This window comes from Squalius cephalus, assembly GCF_949319135.1.
Source record: "Squalius cephalus genome assembly, chromosome: 1".
Taxonomy (NCBI): Eukaryota; Metazoa; Chordata; class Actinopteri; order Cypriniformes; family Leuciscidae; genus Squalius; species Squalius cephalus.
The window spans coordinates 39,290,348-39,312,664 of NC_137122.1; the positions used below are offsets into that span (position 1 = coordinate 39,290,348).

The following is a 22,317-nucleotide window of genomic DNA, read 5'->3' on the forward strand; positions in this document are numbered from 1 at the left end:
ACTATATAAAACTTGCATATTATACTTTTTTCACATTCAGCCCTATATTTGGAGAGTATCTTGCGTTTAACAGATGGACTTGAGCTCTGCGTGTTTAAAAAGGCAAAGGTTTACGACACTTGATCTTGTAGTCAAGACTCCGTGACCGTCGCTATGGAAACAGACGCTAAAATACAATCACGCGCAAATGAGCTTCTCTACTAATTTTTGTGCAATTGATTTCTTAATATTTGCTAATCCACACTGCAAAATCATTAAGAGTTGAGCTATGTGTAGGCCGGGAGCATGTCTATGTTCCCACAGCCCTATATTCCCACAGCCCTATGTTCCCACAGCCTTATGTTCCCACAGCCCTAACCCTAACCCTAACATACCTAAACCTACCCCTCACAGGAGGGAGACTTGTCTGGGATGTTATTGGGCTATCCCTGTACCAGCACAAGCACTAAAACTTACCCTTCATATGGGACATAGTTAAATGAGAGAACATAGGTGGGAACATAGGGCTGTGGGAACATATGGTTGTGGGAACATAGGGCTGTGGGAACATAGGGCCTAATTTTCAAAATTTTCAGTAAAAAAAAAAATTATTTGAAATGTGGGAACATAGGGCCGTGGGAACATAGGGCTGACCCCTGTAGGGGAAATGTAAAATATGGGACAAATCCAGATTTCATTTTACCTTGAAATTGCCTGGGATCTTGTATTTTACTGGACTGGTGGCAACACCCCCTGTTCAGAATATCGCATGCCATACTATGAGAAAGCTTACTTTCCCAGGTGAACCTTTACACTGTAAAATCCAACAGTTGTTCTAACTAGTTAACTTTAGGCCTACTTAATTGTAAAACTCTCGTAAGCTGTGGGGTAGCTACTATTCACATAGCCTATAAGCCTTATAGGCTACTCAGAAAACCCATGTTAAGATTAGCCTAATTGATTGGTTTGAGTGCCATATTGAGTGTCTTAAATCTTAATCTCATGTCCTCCACTTCTACAGTTATTTTTTTCCTGGTTGCATTCACTCATTTTTTCCCAAAGTCATCTTGAATGTTGAATTGTCAATAGGCTACAGCTGAAAAAAATGAGAGAACACCACATAAGCTGACTTCATAAACTGATGTTGATTTTCCTAAAATGTTTTGCTCCGCATAATGGTGATCACTGTTCCCTTTGGTTGGGCACTTGGAACTTTGTTTATAGGCTTGTAATTCTCTTTCTATTGATGCAGCGATTCAACAAGAAATCAGTTAGGCCTATTTGTGGTTTCAAACAAAGAGTAGGGGAGCACGGGGCACAACGTAACACGGGGCTAATTGTAACACTTGTTTTAAATACTTCCACACATGCTAGGATGACGAAACTTGGTGTATTTACTAGTTGCCATATCAACACTATATAGAGAAAAAATTGCGCCAACATTTTTTTTTTTTGGAAGATATCCATAGACATTTATAAAACCATAGCAAAGGTAAATTAATTTTTCATCTCTATTTTTTGTGTTTATTTAAAATTAGACAAATCTGATATTATTTTAATCTCCAATATGTTATTTAACAGTTGAGATAGTTCTTTAATTCTTCGCTAACTAGCAGAAGACACTAGCAGGGTTTAAATCCCAGTTGTGCAGGCGGGGCATGTTGTAACACTGGGTTACAATGTGCCCCTATTAGAAATATGATATTATATACTTTTATTAATTCTATTGAGAAAACGTGAGAAAAAGGTGAATAAAGACTGAGAGTCAATGTTCAGAAACTACTAATTATTTATTTGTTTTGAATTATGTTGTATAGCTGTGTTTTCCTGTGTTCGTAGTCAAAACTCAAAAATGAGTTTATATTTAATTATTAAAAATTGCCATTATTTTATATGAAAAAGTTTTTTAATTGTATTTTATTTAGAAAATATTTTAGTTTGTCTTGTATATTTTTTTTATTAGATCAGATAACATTTGTTACCTCACATGTTACAATGAACCCCACCTATGGGGCATGTTGTCACATTTCACTTCCATTCTTTCGGGGTATATCCAGAAAAAAAGTATATACTGTATTAATAAAACAAAACCACATAATTGTACTAGACATGTGGGAAATTAATGTGGGAAAAAATAAATACTCTGAACCATAAGTAGATTTACACAAACTGAGAAAGTCAAAAAGCGTTACTTTGTGCCCCGCTCTCCCCTAGTAAGTTATTAATTTTAACAATAACAATTTTATTTCCTGTTTTTGTTGTGCTACTACTGATACAAGACAGAAAATCACATGTTAAAACATTAAAACAAAGCAATTGCTTAATTTATTCATGCCGCAATGCACTCTGACTCTGGGAGTCATTAATTCTGAGTAGCTACACTAAGTCAAGACTAAATCTAAAGTAAATTATCAAGTAGGCTACTCTATACAGTTCTTTTTTCGTTACTAGAATGCGTGTGTAAGTGAACTATACTAAATTGTCAGTACAACATACTATTCCAGTTTTTTAAGGCGATTCACACCCTGCTTTCTACGAATATCCTACATTCGTTTCCATTTTAAAGTCGACATGAACACCTGAACACCAATAGAGGAGGAGTGAGAACAGAGATATTTTCGGTTGTGAAGCTGCTAGACTAGGTAAGAAGGTGTGCTGTTGCTTGGAGGTCTGCCAGACAGGTAGAAACAATAACTTTACAAAACTTTGTAAAGCATGTAGGAAGATTACTGAATTTGACCTTGAAAAGATTTCTTGAGATGGGAAACTAGTGCTAAGTGAGTTGAATGTCCAGGTGAATTCAACAGGAATCACTTGCTGATCTCAATCACATAACACAGTCTAAGAAACCCTGAATCTATAGTCAGAAGATGTGACAACTTTCACATGTGAACCCTTGAACTGACACAAGTTGCAAAATGTATTGAGTTTCATAAATAGCCTTCAATATTTAAAAATACCTTAAGAAAAGAGATAGACCAATGTCCCCTGCTGTCTGGACCAAGATAACAGGCAGTATCTAGGACTACGATATTTTTCGCTATGACAAATGTTTCTGGGTAAGATTAAGAAAGAAAACCTAACATACATGCGCAATAGATGGCTGGGAGATTTTTCAATAACCTCTTGCCAGAACACGCCCAATGTCTTTGTCTCTACTGCCACCCTGTGTTCACATCTTAAACGGCAGGGATGGAGCTTTAATTTCAGCAATTAAAAAAGTAGTTTTAGTGGAGAACATACAGTTTCTTAATCTTGCTTGCTTAAACCTGGCATTTTGTAGCCTACTATAAATATTGTTGGCTTTGTGAAGAATTATGTTCCTCTATTTGCAAGTCACTTTGGATAAGAGAGTCTACTGTAAATATAACAAGGTTAATAACTACCCTGTAATGATGCTTATTCCTGTAAGGTTGTGGTTATATTTTTTCCAAACAATAAAAAAAAAGGTAAAAAGGTAAGAAAAAAAAGGCAGCTAGTCCATAAATTATGACAACAAATGGATTGAAAACATTTATCTATCTATCAAAAAAACTGACAGATGTGTCCAATGACAATAAAGTACGGAATGGGTTCAATAATGTGAGGGACGTGCTCTCGGGCGGAAATGGGGTGGGGGTTTAGTATGACGAGCATTTTCGATGGGAATCGCGAAAGGGAGGGGACGCAAGCAGCGCAGAACCCGGATGCTGATGCTGCTCGTGTCGGATGGGGAAAAGGAATACTGGGAGAGTGAGAGCTAGAAAACAGAGAAAGGCCCCACTGACAGGAGGACTGATATCCTTGCGGTCACCAGGCAAGCGACGCGAACGGATTAAAGCCAGGCGGTTTCAAGAGACTGTAACGCAAACTCGAGAGAATGAGTCCGCGCGCGGTAGCCGAGGCGACGGGAGGAGAGAAGCGAGAGAAGAAGATGCTGTGAGATGCACATAGCCAGCGCGAGCGGGAGGGAGGGGGAGAGGAGGCTCCTACGCTAGTTAAAGATGCTTGTTTTTTGACCAGGAATGTGTTCCGTCCGCATAAAGCAAGGGATTTCTGCGCAAACCCTATAGTTTACAATAGCGCAATGTACACTTGACACGCGCACTGTGGATTAATAGGCGGATTCATGTGACGGAAGACACTGAGGCTTTCTTTCGCGAAAGGGTGGCTGTTTTCTCCCACATTTCCGGATGTGAGGCCTGGAAGAGACCGTAGTTTATATCAGGCACGGGACGCTCATCCTTCACATCTTACACTTTGATTCAAATTAGACGAAACACTTTGAGGAGTCGTTGACAAAAGAAGGAGGCACTAAATATTAGACAGAATATTACGTGTAAGGTGTCACAAAACCGGATGTGCGGCTCTTTCGCAGGATAGATGTGGCCAAGTTTTTAATAAATAGGTCACTTCCAGTTTGACATTAATGGGAAGCTACATAAATATATTTATTTTAAAGATAAAATACCGGCGAAAATGAACAGATGACTGAACCAGGCTATCTAATAATCCCGTTATCTTTATCTGACTTCAATATTCATAATAATAATTTCACTGGTAGCCTATACTCACAACGATTAGCCTATCTGATGTAGTCATATAGTGTTAGCCCATATACTGAGAGATCATTCTTCCATCAGACACCACAGGCCTTCCAAATCGCAATAACAGTTGTAATTTGGCAAATAGGCTCGGCTGGTCGCGCACCCCCTGTTTATTTTTGATATTTTCGAACGGAACATGTTATCGATCGATTTCCAGGAACTTTGAGGAGACGGCAGGCAGATGTTTGGGAGTAGGCCACGGCACTGACATCACGCCTCAGCATCCCTGTGTCATCTTCGCTCACCGTCTGTGATGTCTGTACGGCGGAGTTATTACGTGAGCAGGACAGGCACCAGTGGATACATTGTGAAAATACACTGATTTACCCCTTTATATTGTGACACGAAATCGCTGTCGAACGAAATGTCCAGTAAGGAGTTGTCGGGGAGTCAGGCAGCTCAGTATGTCGGGCCCTACCGACTGGAAAAGACGCTGGGGAAGGGCCAGACAGGTAAGAGCGTTTCCTCTTTGGGATATTAGTACTCTGTTAATGCATTGGAATAAATTCTGCTCTACTTCTCGCGTCTCATTCAAGAATTAATCTATTGGAAGTTTGATTCTGCAATAAGCAAAGCAGTTAATGCGTTTGCAGGGTTATTTCAGCTGATGAAATGAAATGAGGCACAGAAGCAAGTAAGGGCAGCGATTAAGGGAGGAAGATTATTTGATCTTTTAGGCGTTTTTTTTTAGTCACGTGACAGTGATTCATCTGAACAGTTCAAAAACCTGAATGTGATTGTAAGCTTGTTTTCTAATTTATTTATTAAAACTCTAAAATATTAAAATAGTAGTTAACTAGATACATTTTCCCTATGAGTTATTCCAGCTACTAGTACTATTCAAGTACTTATCCCAGCCTCCCAGGCATATTAAATTATTCACTGTTACTAGTTACTGTTCATTTGCTTTTAGTTCTACTATCCTATTAGATACAAATATATTCCTTCGTTACTTGGAACAAATTGCACATTTTTGCAATTAATTGCAATGGGAATATGTGGTTCAGATATTCTGTTCACTTCTGACTGATATGTAGGTTATTTCCATTGTATTCAACTGTTCAGGAGATTCTAGTACTAGTTACTAATTTAGTAGTTAGTAGTATATTTATTCTAGTAGTTATACTAGTGTACATTTATTTGATACCAATGCAGTACGTATTTATGAGACTAACTATCCAAATTGTTGTGTGACATTTTTTTTCTCACTAGCTACAATTACTTTTTTTTTTACCCTGTTGTAGACTAGTCCTCTTACTTAAGTTAAATTAAATAAGTAACAACTGGAATACATACCACTGTTTTATAAACAGGCACTATTATCTAATCATTAAGAAAACTTGAATTGATTACTTGAAATGAATTTGTAACAAATTGCAATTTGTTACCAGTAATGATGAAACGGGAAATATAACTAGTAAAAAAATCAAATGTATTTATCGTTTACTAATATAAAAAGTTAATAGTAAAATTGAAAATGATTCCAGTCACTATTAGTCATGCAAACCTGGATACTAGTTAGTTTTGAGGAATAACAATGGCTTGCCACATGATCTGTTCTGAATTCGAAGGCCACAGAGATCCTGTTTGTCAGTACATTGTTAATTGAATGTGAATGTGCGCAAGAGTGAGGGATATAGATCTATGCATTAAGATGTAGACAAATTTTTGGCAAGTAAAAGAGGGTGTCCCATTAATGATTTATGTGATTGCGTATATGAACAGTATGTACTGGTGTTTTTAGGATAACAATAGTGTTTTTGGTAGTACTGCATTTTCTTCAGGTTTAATAAGAATTTGTAAATGAGTGTTGATTACATAAAATTGTGCAGTCTGAATGTTGTTGCTGTTGTATGCTGCCGACTTTTCAGTTTCTGAAATCTCATCTGGATTTTAATGTTGTCCACTTTTGGAATGCATCTAATGAAGAATGACCATCTGTGCTCCTCTTGCAGGTCTGGTGAAGTTAGGAGTTCACTGTATCACAGGACAGAAGGTGGCCATAAAAATAGTTAACAGAGAAAAGCTATCAGAGTCTGTTCTTATGAAAGTAAGTTTTGCATACAAAAAATGTACAAAAATGGAAAAAGTTGTAGTTTTTCCAAGTCATCTCATGCTTATGCAGCCTTTTCCTGTTTACGATTGCTCTTCAATAACACAGCAGCTGCATAACTCCAACTGCTTTATTGACCACAGTTTGTGCTGCATCTGCCCTAATGTTCTGTGCTAAAGGAATGCAAGACCCTCCCTATTCAGTCATTTTTGTCCATGTCTACTGTGTATTGTCAGAATATATTGTTAATATATTGACTATTAGTTCACACCTAATTTAGAGTGATCATCTTGCTTGGTCTTTTCCTACATTAAAGTTGCTCCTTTCTCTATTCAACTCTCATTCAATTTCCCTCACTCTCCCCGTTTCTGCAGGTGGAGAGAGAGATAGCTATTCTTAAACTAATAGAGCACCCTCATGTCCTAAAACTGTATGATGTGTACGAGAATAACAAATATCTGTAAGTACTGCTCTGTTTCTCCACACATCTGAAGCATGCCTGGTCTTGTCTTGTCTTGTCTTGTCTAGACTTACATCCTGCATTCTGTGAAGGTCTGCTTGTGTGGACAGTTTCATGTGCATCTATCTCTGTGCATGTGTTTCATAAATGTCTTTCTCTCAGGTATCTAGTGCTGGAACATGTGTCTGGTGGGGAGCTATTTGACTACCTGGTAAAGAAAGGCAGATTGACCCCTAAAGAAGCTCGAAAGTTCTTCAGACAAATCATATCTGCTCTAGACTTCTGTCACAGTCACTCTATATGGTAAATGTCTCTTTATGCTTTATTTAAAGTGCTGCATACACAAGTTCCTTTATAGGCATATGTTTTCATAATATTTTTGCATAATCAGCATTCTGTAGCAAGTGTTGCGACTTTAAGACAACGTGGTTGTGTGTTGACATGAGAACTTGTGGCCAAGTGAAGTAGACTAAATTGACTAGAATTATTTCCATATATGTGTGTGCCAGTTTATACACATACTATAGCACATATACTACTGTTCAAAATGATTATTTTTTTCTAATCAGCAAGGATGCATTAAATTGATCAAAAGTGACAGTAATGACGTTTATAATGTTATAAAAGATTTATATTTCAAATAATCCTGGAAAAAATGCATTACGCTTTCCACAAAAATATTAAGCAGCACAGCTGTTTTCAACATTGATAATAATAAGAAATGTTTTTTGATCAAATAAATCATCATAGAATGATTTCTGAAGGATCATGTGACACTTAAGACTGGAGTAATGCTACTGAAAATTCAGCTTTGTCATCACAGGAATAAATAATATTTTAAAATTTAATTAAAATAAAAAAACAGTTATTTTAAAATGGAATCATTTTCATCAATATTACTGTTCTGACCAAATAAATGCGAGCAAGTATAAGAGACTTCTTCTTTTAAAAACAAAACTTTTGAATGGTAGTGTTCAGAGTTTCCAAGGTTTATTTTTTTGTATGTTGAGCGTCCTCTTTGTATCAAACAAACAAACATAACTAAATTTTGTAATTTATTCTTGTAACATGCTGCAGTGTGTACAACACAATCAATTAATCATTCTTATACTGTAAAGGAATTCTGGTTTCAGATACTTCAGGAAGAACATTACAGTTTACAAAAATATACTACAATGCTGTCATTACCTTTATTTACCAGCCACAGAGATCTTAAACCTGAAAATCTCCTGCTGGATGAGAAGAATAATATCAGGATTGCTGACTTTGGCATGGCCTCCCTACAGGTTGGGGACAGCCTGCTGGAGACCAGCTGTGGGTCAGTAGTTTGTGTTTATGTGCTTTTAATTGTGCTATTGTAGATGAAGTATTAATGCTCTGCGTTATGTATCTGCAGATCACCCCATTATGCATGTCCTGAGGTCATCAGGGTAAGGACGGAGCATAAGCACCATATGTTTTAATGTATAAGTCTCATAGATTCAAATCTAACAAAACAGCCAGTGCTTATTTGTACTTAGTGTCCTTTTTTATTTACAGGGAGAGAAATACGATGGACGTCGGGCAGATGTATGGAGCTGTGGGGTTATTCTCTTTGCTCTGTTGGTGGTAAGAAGCTTGCTCCATCTTATATTTGTCTCAAAATTGCTAGCTCTCGGTTACTTGCTCTCAGAATTGTGTGTGAAATGTAACATCTCACCTCACAGGGAGCGTTGCCCTTTGACCATGATAACCTGCGACAGCTGTTGGAGAAGGTGAAGAGTGGAGTATTTCACATGCCTCACTTCATTCCTCCAGACTGCCAGGCTCTCCTCCGAGGCATGATTGAGGTCAACCCTGAGAAACGCCTCACGGTAAAGAATATGCACACAGTGCACCTCTTTTTATATACACTTATAGTGTATAATATATATTTATATATATAAAAAGTTTGGGGGTCGGTAAAAGGCTGCATTTATTTGATAAAAATACAGTAAAAACAGTAATATTGTGATTCTTTTTAAATTTTTCTATATTTTCTTTTTGAATATATTTTAAAATGTAATTTATTCACGTGGTGGCAAAGCTGAATTTTCAGCATCACACACACACTCACACACACTACGGCATCATTATATAACATTATAAATGATCAATTTAATGCATCCTTGCAGAATAAAAGTATTCATTTCTTAGTGTACTGCCAAGGCATATTTATGATACTTCTTGTTTTTTCTTTTCTCAGTTGGAAGAAATACAAAAGCACCCTTGGTATCAGTAAGTATCACGTGAGCTATCTTGAATAGTTTACAAAAGAAAATTCTGTCGTCATTTACTCACCATTTGCTGGATTTTTCCATCGAATACAAAAGGAGAATTGAAAAATCATAGAACACAAGATGCAGAAAGTGTTACTGGTCTATAGAGTCCGTATCTCGGTTCTCTTTGGATGCGGGATAGTTCAACTTGCAAAAATCGGATGAGGCCAAGGCACTCGAGAATTTATTAAAAATATAAAAAGCCTTTATTTATTTATGGCTATAACATTGAAATCAAAATCTTTGAGCAGTTTTTATTCACATATCAACAGTTGTGTGACAAACAATAGTATGTTTGTCAAGCTCCACAATGTTCTGTGTAACATTGAATTTTTGGTATTGACCTAAATTTTGGGTCAAAAACCTAAAATCATGTAACATCATAGGTTCTCAAATGTCTCGTGATAAAACGTCATTGCCATATTTAGGAAATAACATCTTAAATTTGGTTCTGCTCATATGCTGTCATATGTTGAAGATATGGAGTAGAGTGCACAAGTCATAAGAACCACTGTTCAGGTTTTCTCTCTGTCTGCAAAAATTCTTCTGCGTTCCACAGAACTATTCCAATAAAATCAGATTTTCTTTTTTTTGTGTTGTTGTGTGTCTTTCTGTCTCAGAGGGGGCAGGAACGAGCCGTGTCCAGAGCAGCCACCCCCGAGGCGTGTGTGTGTGAAGAGGATTCTGTCTCTTACAGATCTGGACCCTGATGTTCTGGAGAGCATGCATTCCCTGGGCTGCTTCAGAGACCGTGTCAAGCTCACCAGAGACCTGCAGTGTGAAGAGTGAGTCTGAACTTCTGTGTGTGTGCTCAAGACATTCCAGCCTGTTTTTCAGAAAAGAATCTGCTTGTTATGTCGTGACGTAAGGAATGCTGTTTCTGGGTCCAAGCTTCTACTCATTTCACTTGAGAATACTATCTCAAGATCCATTTAGTAGCGCTATTTATTCATATTAGACATTTCAGCTATGCATTTAAAAACATACGGTGTACACTGCAGTCTCCGTGATCACGGCGTCCTGGACACAAATATTTTAACGATTTATAAAAGATGAATCACTGTCTGGCCATCTGGGATTTTGGTATGTAGATAGAGGTTAGGATCATAATTTTCTCTGTGGTATTACATCACATTGTGAGTGTATTTTAGCACCGTTTGTTGTTTTCTTTTGGCATCTGATGACGGTGACGCGTCAGACTAAACAAGTGGATAGTGCACAACCATAACATTTTAAACAAGATCAAACTGACCTTAAAGTCACCATCCTTATTTCTTATGGATTATTGCATTGTTTATTATAAATGATTTATCCCTGCACATAATTAGTTTTTTTTGTTCATGTGGAACCGCCCTACATTTTGTTCTTGTACGATAAGCCATTTCACTTGGATATACGTCACAATAGGGATGAAAAGGCTATCGCAACTTCTGTTTCATGCCGACTTTAAAGGAATAGCTCACCCAAAAATCATTTACTCATTCCAATCCTGGATGACTTACTTTCTTCTGTGAAAGAAGATATTTTAAGAATCATTTCGTCGATACAATGAACATCATTTGGTTCTGACTTGCATCTCTCCCTTCCCAGAGAAAACCAGGAGAAGTTGATCTATTACCTTCTGTTGGACAGAAAGGAGCGCTACCCTAGTTATGAAGATGAACATCTTCCCCCCAGAAATGATATTGGTGAGTGAATTTTTGGAGTTAAGGTTTGTATGTGTTACTGTCACGCCCAAAGGTAGTCATTGAACACCATGAGAATAGTTGGTAACCTAGAAAGCATGCTGGTGCTTTATGCCTGAAAGTAAGCCAGTTTCATTTAAAGGGCTCTAAGGCAAAACGTGATTTGTAAATGTAACATATTGAGGGCTTGTTCCCCCGAAATAAACAGATCAAGACCAAACCAGGACTAAAAAGAGATTTCAAGGTGGAGAATCATCATCATTAAGAGCTTGACATGGTTGATTTAGGGCAGTGTAGTAGGTGGAAGAACAGGTGCTGCAGGTTGGATCAGAGCGGGACTTTCCTAATGTTTGCTGAGAAAAAGTTGTCAATCCGGAGTCGATGCTGACATGATTTTTCACATTTACCATATGCTGGCATAATGTTTGTTTATTAAGAGGCTTTTTATTTTAAAGGAATGTATCTCCCTGATTAGGCTGCACAATTATTTTGAAATAAAAATTGAAACAAGTTTGAAATAATCTAAATAAATCGTTTATAAGGTACACTGAGAACAGCGTCAGCAGCAGATCAACTTTTTTTTCATGTAAATGTAAGCATGACAAGTAAAATAAATATATATATTAGGCTACTATTCAAATATTACCATTGTTATCTAAAATGAAAAAGCTATTAATAATAATAATTATTATTATTTACATTAATTGGGACAAAAAAAAAAGTTTTAGTTACAATGTGAGGTGTTTCTTTTGATAAGTATACCCAATTGCACACCCTTAAAGTGTAACTATTTCTGTTGGCCAAACTCAAATTTATAAAGTAATTCGCTTGTGATTTTGTAGTTTTTGCACACCCTATTTCATTGTGATTTTAAATCTTTTTGTTCTTTTTGCCTCAATATCTAAGCTGCAGCAAACTGTAAGAAGTTCAGTGTTTTTATATAGCAGTTGTCACATTGTTTGCAGCAAGGAGAGTTGAGAGGCAGGATCTAATTCAGCAGTCCCTTTATTTTTTACTATATAAGCAAAATAACAGATATGCAGGAGCACCGGATCAACACAGGAGAACAAGATAAATCGTGCAGCTCTACTGCCCGATTAATAATACCTTACTGTCCATCATCTCATGCCGTGACTCGTCTCTCATATAGGCCATGTTGTATGCAGATACTATTTACCCTGTTGCTTAGAAGCGCTGTCTCTCATCAACACACTGAAAAGGACTTCTTTTTCAGCTTCTATGCTTATTTCCCTCCTAACACTGTAATACAGATAATCTCTGCTGCATTGCAGTTGTATATTTTATATATAGTTATATATAAAAAACAAACAAACCTTAGATTCCTTTTGGATATAGTAAGGTTTGTAATGTGACTTGTTCATGAAGTGTACACAGTAGATGTTTGTGTTACAGTGGGTGTTGTGTGTGTTGTGGTTGTGTGATCAGATCCTCCCCGTAAGCGGGTGGACTCGCCCATGCTGACCCGTCATGGGCGCTGTCGGCCGGAGAGAAAGAGTCTGGAGGTACTGAGTGTGACAGAGCAGGGCTCTCCAACACCTCCCCGCAGAGCACTGGATACCTCTGCACATAGCCAGAGGTACATGCAAACTGTTTAAGAGAACTTTGTATAAACCTTCATCTGAAAGTCAAGCTTGATGTGCCCCACAAGCATCCGCTGTACAATTTCAAGTGCCTTCCAAAAAATGTGCTGGTAAAACCTTACGGGGTGAACTCACAAATGAGTTGCACCACTTTTGAGTATGATATTTTAATGAAAATTTGTGTCTTATTCAGTAATCAAGCACAATCCAGTATAAATATGCTGAAATAGGTAAATTAAGTATTTAAATTAAGTTCTTCAACTGTTATATTTTCAAAACTAACATGCATAATTTCTATGTAAATTAGGCTCATTATAGATGGCACCTTATTTCGTAATTTAATTTAAAAGATACTTGTGTAAATGTTGTATTGATCAGTGATAATGGCAACAGTAAAGGGCATTTTTCACGGTACGCTGTTGGCGACAATTTTTTCTTACAATCTTATATTTTCTTCCATGGTGTTTTTTTGACCACAAAAGCTAAATGCTAGTTGTGAATCAATTAATCTCTGATTGGTCTATGAGACATGGCCTCCGTGAAAAAAATCTTTTCTGTTGTTTGCGGCATCCCCTTCCTGTTGCTGGCCACGTCTCTCATGTGCCCTCATTATAATGTTGTAATAAGGAGTTCCCAGCACATGAATGACAAAGCGAAGTCATGGGAAGTGGGAAACTTGCAAATTTAGACGATACCCGAGTTGCCGAATTGTGACGTTGGAAGGGGTGTGTTGATTTCAACATGGTGAACTGAAAACAAAACATTAATTTATAATATAGATAATATCATATAAACCACAATGTATAGAGATCAGTGAGTGGATGCAAGCCTGTTGTGAATGGTGTAAAGTTAACCATTCCTTTCACAGACTTTTATTGACACTAGAAATGCGTATATCTAAGTAAATAAACAATTCCATGAACATAAAGGGATGTGTGACTGATATGTCCTGGTGTTCTGACAGGTCTCGATCAGTTAGCGGAGCTTCAACCGGCCTCTCATCCAGTCCCCTCAGCAGTCCTCGAGTAAGTAAGGCCATACTGATATTGCATTAGACGTAAAATGCATCTATGCAGTGCTCAATTTACTATGGTAAAAAGTATTGTGCTTGTTGTTGTTATTGTGGTATGAATAGCAAAGCTGAATTGCTCTTTTTATGTTCATCTACCTCATACTGTCCTCATACTGGAGTCATTATTCACACCAAAGACATGCACACAGTCACACAAATATATTATTTATCTCGTATTAGCTTGCATTTTGCACATTAATGTCCTAACAATTGTTTACTAATTTATACTAGATTTCACATGCCTTTCAAAGCGCTATGCATCATTTTCCTAACTCTTCTCAGTTGAATTCTAATGTTAATAATAATCATATACCATAGCTTTCATTAACGCTCATGACCATTGCTGTGTCCATCTCTCCATTCCTCTTTCCCTCTCCATCCTTCTATCCTTTCTCTTCCTACCTGTCAGAGCCCAGTTTTCACTTTCAGCCAAACTGAAGTCACCTCTGCTTCCACCGCCCAGTCTAAAGACCCCAAAGCAGGAAGTTCCACCACACCCCGGGCGTCCCAACGCGTGCCTGAACAAAAAACCCAGACCCTACCCTCAAAAGCAGCGTCTGACCGTCCCCACCTGCAGTCTATGAAGTCCCTCCCCCTGCAGACTCCTCCGTCTCCTTCGCCTTCCCCCTCTCCGCTACTGTCCCCCATCCCTCGCTTCTTCTTCCCTGCTCCTTCTGTCCTGAAGTCTGTCACTAAGACCATCTATCCTAACTCTGCCCATGTGTCGCAGGTCACCCCGCAGGGCTCCCCACTCCCCACCCCTCTGGGGACCCCTGTGCACCATCCCCAGCACCCCCCACCCACCCCGCCCTCCTCCTCCTCCTCTTCTTCCTCCTCACGAGCTGAAGGGGGTGGTGGTGGTGTGGGTGGTGGTTCCCTGTCCCTAACCCCACCCTCCAGTCCTGGGGGAAGTGGTGGAATGGCTGCCAGTAGTTCAGCCCACTGGAGGACACGCCTCAACTCCTTCAAGAACAACCTTCTAGGATCGCCACGGTTCCACCGCCGAAGGCTACAGGGTGAGAGAAGCGTCAACCAACATCTTATTATTGTTAATCAATCAAGCATCATTGAAAGTCAAACATCACTGTACATTTTTTGATTTGCATGTTTGTTTCAATAGTTCCTACATCAGAAGACATGTCCAGTTTAACTCCAGAGTCCAGCCCAGAGTGAGTATTTAGAGGAATAAATAAATACATTTTCATTTAGTTGTATAGCCATTGCTGGATATTGTTCATGTTACATTATGTAACAGTAAATTGTTAACTAAAACTATTAAAAATGGTTTTCATTCATTAAAATTAAGAAGAAAAAAAATGAGCTGAAAAACGGAAAAAATGGAGATGTTGCAACTAACTGAAATAAAATACGTTTGTTGAAGTACTAAAATTACTAAAACTGAAATAAAAATAAACAGCTAAAGTTAAATAGACTGAAAATAAAATAATTCAGAATATTAATAAATACTATAATAATACATAAATAACACTGTACATCGCAATGTTGTGATTCTTAAATTCACTTGCAAAATTTAAAATGACTTATTTTAGTTTATTAATTTTACAATTATTACACAAAATATAATTTTAATATCCGCTATTTTAAATCAGTTGAATTGTGAAATTCATTTTGACAATGAATTTTAATATAATATCTTTCATTCATAGGTGGAGTTTTAATTTTGTGGCAGACGGGGTATGATAATAAATAATAAAAAGGAATTAAATAATTAAAGGATTAAAAGTGTTGAACTGACTGACCCTCATTTGTGAAGCAGTCCAGTGTAAAATGATTTACGCAAATATATAACATTTTAACGATTTTATCCGGCACATTTTCTTCATAAATGAAATTCAACTACGGTGTCCTCGGTGGCTCAGATGCCGGTAGTCTATGGAGACTCTCATGCTCGTTAGTACATTCAATAACAGAACATTTGTAATGTTGTTTTGGCGCAGACATTGTATATCTCCAGCTGCTACAGTGAGGAAACAGAAATGGCGGACTGCTGTGGCTCACTCAGGGCGGTATCTATGCTAACAGCCAGTCACCAGTTGTCACCAGTCATGGGTGGGGCTTCCCCCTACTCTTACGTAAATCTGGAACCGCTCTTTTGTAGAGACTGTTTATGATTATGGGGATTATAAAAATTGGGTGGATTTTTACCATTATAGGCTGGTTGTTTACACATACTGTGGACACAAATCTGTGTTCAACCACCTTATAAAAGTGAATTTTGCATAATAGATCCCCTTTAAGGGAATAAACAAGTAAGGATTGTAAAAGAAGTTCTATCTAGGTCTAATTGTAGTTATGAAGTAATCAATTTAAACTATTTGCAAATAATATTTTGTTTTAAAATGTGCACACAATCACTCTTATTCGTATGTCTAATATGTCGAAAGCGCAAACATTTCTTGTCTCGTCACATTCAGTTATGAATTACATGAATCCTAATCGCTTATTTTCAATTCAAAACAGTTAAATTTCATGAAAAGTTGAGTAGTTTGCATCACTAGATAGTCTGTGTCTGTCGGTTGCTGAACATTTCTAATACTTGCATCTACTTAAATCTTTCCACGAAGTCTCGTTGCGTTGTGACAGCGGCAGTAAGACCCGCTTTCTTTGATATGATTGGCCATCTCAATCATTTTGACATTGACTAATGCTGTTAGACAGCGGAGGCAGAGGAGCCTAAAAAATTCTACATGTGCAATGTACCATAACTTCAATGATGATACAGCAACAACCTGCTCCTATGGTTCAATATGTTTGTTTTGAAGCCTTTTCAGCATGGGCTAGCTGCTTTTCCCTGAGCATGTATAATTCTAGGAATGAAGACAAACAAGACTTATGGTGACAGTATTATTTGTGCACTTGCAGATCAAAGATAACACTACCAAATAACGAAATCCATTAATGATGCTATAAAGTGTCTAATGTGTATTCTGTGTACAATGAGAGCCATGAAACAATAGCAATAATGTGTACTATCTGTGTTGTGTATTTATCTGCATATATTTTTATCTTTTGCTATAGGCTAGCAAAGAAGTCGTGGTTTGGAAATTTCATCAGTCTGGAGAGGGAAGAGCAAATTTTTGTGGTGATCAGAGACAAACCACTAAGCTCCATCAAGGCCGACATTGTCCATGCCTTTCTATCAGTTAGTATCTTTTTAGGATTTTCCTAAACTTTCTTTCTATCAGTTAGTATCTTTCTCTTCAGATCCGCTTTGTTCATTCTTTTTTGAAGATTCGAACTTTGATGTACGTCTCTGTTCTCCTCTAGATTCCCTCCCTGAGTCACAGTGTCATCTCCCAGACAAGTTTCCGGGCGGAGTACAAGTCCTCTGGAGGTCCGTCTGTCTTCCAGAAGCCTGTCAAATTTCAGGTTGATATCGCTTTCTCTGAAGGAGAGAGAGAACGAGAGAGGGAGAAAGAGAGAGAAAGGGAGGGAAGGAGGGAGACTGGCATCTACAGCGTCACCTTCACCCTATTATCAGGTATTTAAAAAAACGAGAGAGCCTGTGTTATGTGTCTGCATGTGCTGTGATTTCTACAAATGTGATAATATTGTTTTGCAGGTCCTAGTCGCAGGTTTAAAAGAGTGGTAGAGACTATTCAAGCTCAGCTTCTCAGTACACATGACCAGCCCTCTGTGCAGGCGCTTTCAGGTGAATGTACCACACCTACACCTCCATCTAAAAACATGCACTCATTCACAAAACATTAAAGGACAAGTTCGGTATTTTACACTTAAAGCCCTGTTTACAGATCGTTTCTGATGAAATAGAACGGTTAAGATTAAATTTTGGACAAATGCTGCTGTCCCGAGAATTAGACACCCAGTAGACTGGGTGTATAGGTGCACTTGAACAGTCCTTCCTAAAACACATTAAACTTTCGTTTACAAAGACATGAAACTCACCGAGTGGTCAGGGGTGTCCACTGATATACTCACACAAAAATCGCTGCAAAATATGCTTTCCAACAGGTTTTATCGTAGTTTTTGTCTCCTCCATTGACTTGCATTGGATGTGCTGTGAGGTACGGTATTACTCCGCGCCGGAAACTGAAATGGGGTTCAGGGGTTGTTTTCTTCTTCTTCTTCGTGTTTTTTTTTTTTTTTTTACGGCGGATCGCAAACAATGAAATGCCAGTGGTTTGCTTGCAAAGGTGCATTATCGCCACCAACTGGGCTGGAGTGTCTATTATTCAAGCTCTCAACGGAAGAATCTACGGGTGTGAGGCGTTTGGAAAAATAGCTCCACAGTTTTACAACGAATGGTAAAACACCTGTTGGAAAGCATATTTTGTAGCGATTTTTGTTTGAGCATATCAGTGAACACCCCTGACCACTCGGTGAGTTTCACGTCTTTGTACACGAAAGTTTAATGTATTTTAGGAAGTGTACGAGTGCACCTATACACCCAGTCTACTGGTGGGGGGGAAAGCGAAAGAAACCTAAAATTCTCGGGACAGCAGCATTTGTCCAAAATTTAATCTTAACCGTTCTATTTCATCAGAAACGATCTGTAAACAGGGCTTTAAGTGTAAAATACTGAACTTGTCCTTTAAGGGGCGGTTTCACAGACAGTTCTTAGATTAAGCCAGGATTAGGCCTTTGTTCAATTAGGACATTTAGGTAGCTTTTATAAACATGCCTTAGAAAAAAAAAACTGGTGTGCATCTTGAGACCAAAAAATGGCACTGACAGTGCAAGTTACTTTCAATTAAAACAGCTCAAACATGCATTTTAGTCCGGGACTAGCTTAAGCCTTGTCTGTGAAACCAGGGGAATGTGTATACATTAATTTATTTTGATTCATTTTTACTTCAGGTTTTTTCCCCATTTCATTTTATTTAAATTTTTGTATTTTAAAGTGCATCAGTTTTTACTCAATCAGTGCTAGATTCAGTTTATTTTTTTATTTTATTTTTCATATTTTATGGGAGTCAAAGTTAATGTGCTGATGTTACATTATGATGAAGATGATGATACGGAGAGTGTAGCAGATCATATAAACAGTTTTACTTTATTAAAATAAAACAAAAGAGTGACATCCAACAGGAAACCAAAAGGAAACAGTGTGCTCTAAACAGCCAAAACAAGACAATTAACTGAGAGAAGTGAAGGCATTATATACACAAGATAATTGAACTCAATATGAAACAGATGTGAACTAAACAATGAAACAATAATAATGAATATATTTATATATAGTGACATTTATATGCATAATGGAGGTGAAATGTGAAGGTTTCACATTTTATAATATACTATGTATAAGAAACTATAGTTAATTTTAGATTATATTTTCTTTTATTTGAATTTCTATCAGTGAAATGTGAAACTTTTGATAATACACCATGTTTCAAAATCTAAAACTAAAATGAATTAAATTAGTTAATTAACTTTTATGTGTATTTGAATGAACAAAAATGTTTTCAACCACTAGCACATTCCCACCCTGATGTTTTATTTTCTTCTCCCAGATGAGAAAAATGGGCTTTCGTCTCGCCCACCCAGCACACCGACCCGTCAGAACTCTCATCGCTCCGAGGGCGGGGGTGATCGCGGTGAGCGGGCAGAACGCAGCGATCGAGGAGAAGGGAGCAGTATTGGCGGTAGTGCGAGTGTTCTACAAAGGAAGGGGTCTGGCAAGGATAAAACTCGCCTCCTTTCCTCAAATGGGACCCAGTCTCAGCCCTAAGTGAACTAATCAGACATACTATTGAGTGGGTGGGGACAAACCCCTCCTTTGATTCCCCCCAGACACGACTCCCTCAAAGTCCATCTGCACAGTACACAACAACAGGTATACTCAGCCCTGATTTTCACATCACTTGCAGAAACCCTGGGATCCAACTGCGACAGAACAGTCAGGAGTCTATCCACATGGAAGTGTTCTTAAATGCAAATATTCATCTGAAGAACAAAAAAATTACAAGGATTTGAAAAGTGAAAACGAGATGTATCGCTGAATATAAACCCTAGCTACAAATTATTTCGTACACTACAAACAAGGAGTTTGACATCAATGTTCATATCAAGTGATCTTATGGCAACAAACTACAGTATACAAACCGAGGAACAAACACCAAGTGGGACAGGAAAGAATGTCTCCCAAACTTATCATCATCATTATCATAATCATCATCATTATCATAAGCAAAATCGAGCTGCTTGAGGTAGATAAAAGCAAACAGAACAGGAAAAAAGTGGGAAGTTCTTCATTCTTATTACCACTTGGAGCACAAAAAAGGATTTCTAAAACACTGTGTAAAGTAAAGAGTAGGGATTTTTTTTTTTTTTTTGTTTTTTAGAATGAGAATCTAAATTTTGTACCCCAAAATGCTACTATAGTCCTATGTGACTATAGCTTTATGAGCTGAGGGCGGATTATGCCTTTAGTGAGATGTTAAGAGTTGAAGAGATAGGCTATGTTAAACATTGATCCTTGTAGATCCTGAACTCTGTGATATGTTGTAGATCCAAAATCAGTCAGTGTCAGATATGCAGTGGAGAGCTGCCGACTGGAAGCTGCTGTTGGAAACTGTAAAGATTGGGCTGTTGTACGTCATTGTTCTCAGTTCTGAGAGTATCTCAGATTCACCCCACTCACTAAGCAGGGCACAGAGGGATGAGCAGGCATCTAGATTTCCTATGACATGTTCACACAGAGACCGAACAAGAGGAACGAAATAGCCACAGTCACTCTCTTGTGTCATATAAAGAGACAACGTGAAGAAAAATGTTCAAGCCTTCACCATCTTCTCTTTTTTTTTGTTTCCTCTTTTATATTTATATAATATTTTTGAGCTGAGATGTGAAATGTTTCCATAAAAAAAATGAACAAAGTGAATGTCAAAAAACAAAAATAGAAATATTTACATTTATTTATTTATTTATTTATTTATTTATTTATTAGTGTTCAGGCTGGTCAAGTTAAAATGACGAGAGGAAAAATGAGCAATTTCGAAAATGGCAGTAAAACTTCCAATTTGTATTTGCTGTATGCTACAAATGTCCTTTCAAAAAATATTTCAACTGCCTAATTTTCTCCATCTCATTTTCATTTCATTTTGAATTAAAAAAAAAAAACCTCACAAAGGAGTAAACTGGAGAACAACAACCAAGCAATGACTCCATGCCTTGGATGTCTCCCACGGGGAAAAGATTTCAAAACCCTTAAGGATGTACGACGTAAAGACTGAAGTGAACCTTATGGAAGCAGAGGAACAAAATAGAGGGAACAAGAAGGAGGCCCTCTCTGTTTGCTCTCTTTTCGAATGTTACCCAGACAAGAGCCCAAAGTTTCGGACTCGTGCGTACCGGGCCAGCCCTTTGTACGAAATGCGAGCAGTATTTTGTCTTTTTTCACACATGCACACACATACACAGAGACAAGAAGACTCTCCTTCTCAAAACTGACTATATGAAACAAAATGAATGATAACTGTACTTTCAAACTGGAATGCACTGTCCTAAAAAGAGAATTGTATTCAAACAAATAGTTGTCCCTTTCCTCGCCCACCCACGGGAATCAGTGAAGTGCTCTTTTAAGTGCGGACTCAGGATCAGAGGGGCTTTTTAGCTCATTACGTTTGTGAATGAGGGGAACCTGATCCTGAATACCCACTTAAAAGCTCTTTCACCAATGAGCCTTTGCCCTGAAGCCCAGAATCTGACAGTAATGCTCCTCCCTCCCTCTCTCTCTCTCTCTCTCTCTCTCTCTCTCTCTCTCTCTCTCTCTCTCTCTCTCTCTCTCTCTCTCTCTCTCTCTCCTCTCTCTCTCTCTCTCTCTCTCTCTCTCTCTCTCTCTCTCTCTCTCTCTCTCTCTCTCTCTCTCTCTCTCTCTCTCTCTCTTCTCTCTCTCTCTCTCTCTCTCTCTCTCTCTCTCTCTCTCTCTCTCTCTCTCTCTCTCTCTCTCTCTCCCAGCCTCTGATCCACTCTTTTCCTGACGCAAGGAGCACTAAATGTAAAGCAAGGTTTTGCTCTGGTCCTCCCTCTGCCACCATCCCGCAGCCATCACTTCCACTCTTGCCCAAAAATAGCATAGCGGAAATACAAATACACTGAGCTTCGGACTGCGTAGTCATCAAGCAGCTCGTGCAACACCATGAATTGAGTTTGAATAGCACATTAAATATATATCACTACTGTTGAATGTTTAGGAGCATTGTTCATTAGATATAATAACTTGGGGTATGTTTTTATTTTAGTACACTCCAAATGCCTTAAATCCACATATACAAAACTGTCAGCATGTGCGCTCACAAACGTGCCCAGTCACTTGCAGAGGCAGAGGAAATGCCAGAGCAAAACCCTGAAGATGTTCTATGTTCAATTCTGTTAGTTCTCAGGCAGGGTAAGTCTGGGAGTGTGCAAATACAGACTGTCTGGACACCAGCTCTGAGTGAATGTGAAATACACTCCAAACACGTTCTCTGTGTTCATGACACTCTCCTGCTCTATATGTCTGTCCCTTTCTCTTCCCCACATTATGCACAGAATGATATTCTGTTTTTGTTACTCGCCTCACACATACAGCACACATATCACATTTCATATGTATTGTTAG

The 22,317-nt window shown here is 38.1% G+C and overlaps 1 protein-coding gene across 2 annotated transcripts; it reads left to right on the forward strand.

The window, feature by feature from the left end:
* Positions 1-3,657: 3,657 nt before the first annotated feature.
* Positions 3,658-20,602, forward strand: brsk1b (BR serine/threonine kinase 1b). Of its 2 annotated transcripts, none has more exons than XM_079852388.1 (19): positions 3,658-5,017; positions 6,521-6,615; positions 6,993-7,078; positions 7,241-7,381; positions 8,280-8,396; positions 8,475-8,508; positions 8,618-8,686; positions 8,785-8,931; positions 9,303-9,334; positions 9,996-10,160; positions 10,966-11,063; positions 12,507-12,657; positions 13,626-13,686; positions 14,143-14,749; positions 14,854-14,902; positions 16,773-16,896; positions 17,022-17,235; positions 17,317-17,406; positions 19,229-20,602. In XM_079852388.1, exons 1-19 carry the CDS (start codon positions 4,930-4,932, stop codon positions 19,444-19,446), a joined length of 2,586 nt encoding a protein of 861 aa, XP_079708514.1. In that variant the 5' UTR covers positions 3,658-4,929; the 3' UTR covers positions 19,447-20,602. The 2 variants fall into 2 exon arrangements, with proteins under 2 accessions (XP_079708514.1, XP_079708515.1); XM_079852389.1 differs by having other exon boundaries at positions 3,686-5,017; positions 14,464-14,749; positions 19,229-20,596.
* Positions 20,603-22,317: the final 1,715 nt, after the last annotated feature.

Coding starts and splice junctions, on each gene's coding strand:
- brsk1b (XM_079852388.1), top strand. CDS start 4,930: ATGTCCAGTAAGGAGTTGTCGGGGAGTCAGGCAGCTCAGTATGTCGGG. Junction 9,335..9,995: donor CAAAAGCACCCTTGGTATCA/GTAAGTATCACG, acceptor TTTCTGTCTCAG/AGGGGGCAGGAACGAGCCGT. Junction 17,407..19,228: donor CTCTGTGCAGGCGCTTTCAG/GTGAATGTACCA, acceptor TTCTTCTCCCAG/ATGAGAAAAATGGGCTTTCG.